This window comes from Trypanosoma conorhini, assembly GCF_003719485.1.
Source record: "Trypanosoma conorhini strain 025E chromosome Unknown Tco_14.4_contig_01260, whole genome shotgun sequence".
Lineage (NCBI taxonomy): Eukaryota > Euglenozoa > Kinetoplastea > Trypanosomatida > Trypanosomatidae > Trypanosoma > Trypanosoma conorhini.
Window position 1 is genome coordinate 1 of NW_021705346.1, and position 1,280 is coordinate 1,280.

Below are 1,280 nucleotides of genomic sequence, written 5' to 3' on the forward strand. Positions count from 1 at the left end.
TAGCAGTGGAGCCCCTATTCCTCGTACGGTCTCCGTCATGAGTTCGCGCCGAAGATGACGCTGCTGCTGCATTTGCCGGTTGTTGTTGTGGTGGGCCTGCTGGCTGCTGTTGTTCTGTAGATTGGGGTTCAGGCTGCACTTGCGTCGCGGTTTGACTGGAGGTTGGGTACTCACAATCGCCGGACTCGCCCAGTGGATTGTCCGTTGGATTGAGGGTGAGGGTGCCATCTTTGCTCTTCGTCAGATTGTGCAGCGCACTGTTTGCGGCCGCCGTACAGTTCATCGTGAACGCAACAGAGTCTGTGCCCGCCGCTGGCTGGGGTGCAGGGCAGTTCCCCGTCGGGAACTTCTCCAGGTACACCGAACCGGCCACGAGGCAGAGGGTATTACCGTAAGCAGCGCTTTCGCTGCTCTGCGCACCCGTCACCGCCTGAGGACACTCCCTCCAGGCAGCAGAATCCCCCTTGCCGGCAACGCGCCAAAACAACTTGCCGTCTGTTTTAGGGCACGACACCTCCACCGACACTTTCACTTCAGTCGCAGCCTCCTCAGTTCCCGCCCCGCAGCAGCAGCCGCAGAGCAGCGCGAGGAGCGCCAGGGCACACACCGCACGGCGCCGCACCGCCAGCGTCGTCATCGGCGAAAGTAGTAGTAGTGGCCGTAGAGTGACAGAGTCGCTGAAGTCAGCGGGGAAAAGGACGCAGGAAGCAAGAGAAGTAGAGGGATGGAGAGGGAGTGCAGCGGAGACAGTGAAGAGAGTAGGTGACAAAAAGAAAAAGGCGGCAGTCGAGCAACTTCACGCAGCCACGCAAGAAAGACGCACAGCGCCAGCAGGCACCCACGACGGAGCAGCGAAGCGCAGCCGCCCCCACACGCACATGCACACGGGAAGTAGGCCCGCAACCACCACCCAAATGAGGCGGCTCCCGCAAGGAAAACGAGTTAGTCACAGCGCACTCCCCCTCGTGCTGTGCGTTTTCCTTCCCTTCCCTTCACTTCCCGCGAGGAAACCGCAGCAGCAGCCGCACACGGCACTGCCAGCGCAGGCTGTGGAAGCGCCATCCACCTGCACGACACTACAGGCGCATCGCGTGCACGTCGGTCGTGTGTGTGTGTGTGTGCCTGCAGACACGCAACGCAAAGAGGGAGAAGGGAGAATCGTGTGGCGGCACGCAGACAAACACACACGCACAGCAGAGGCGCAGGAAGAAAATGAAGCAACAGCTGAAGCTGGAGCCGGCACCGCAGCCCAAGTGGTGGCCAGCCACGAGAAACGCGAT

The 1,280-nt window shown here is 61.2% G+C and overlaps 1 protein-coding gene across 1 annotated transcript, besides 1 other annotated feature; it reads right to left on the bottom strand.

The window, feature by feature from the left end:
• Tco025E_09745 (mucin-like glycoprotein) lies at positions 1-637 on the bottom strand (the record flags this gene model as incomplete). The annotated part of the gene is made up of 1 exon (XM_029376554.1): positions 1-637. A coding segment is annotated over one exon (637 nt), but the record flags the coding sequence as incomplete, so codon positions are not given.
• A 467-nt stretch (positions 638-1,104) lies between these two features.
• Positions 1,105-1,121: a microsatellite.
• The last annotated feature ends 159 nt before the right edge of the window (positions 1,122-1,280 follow it).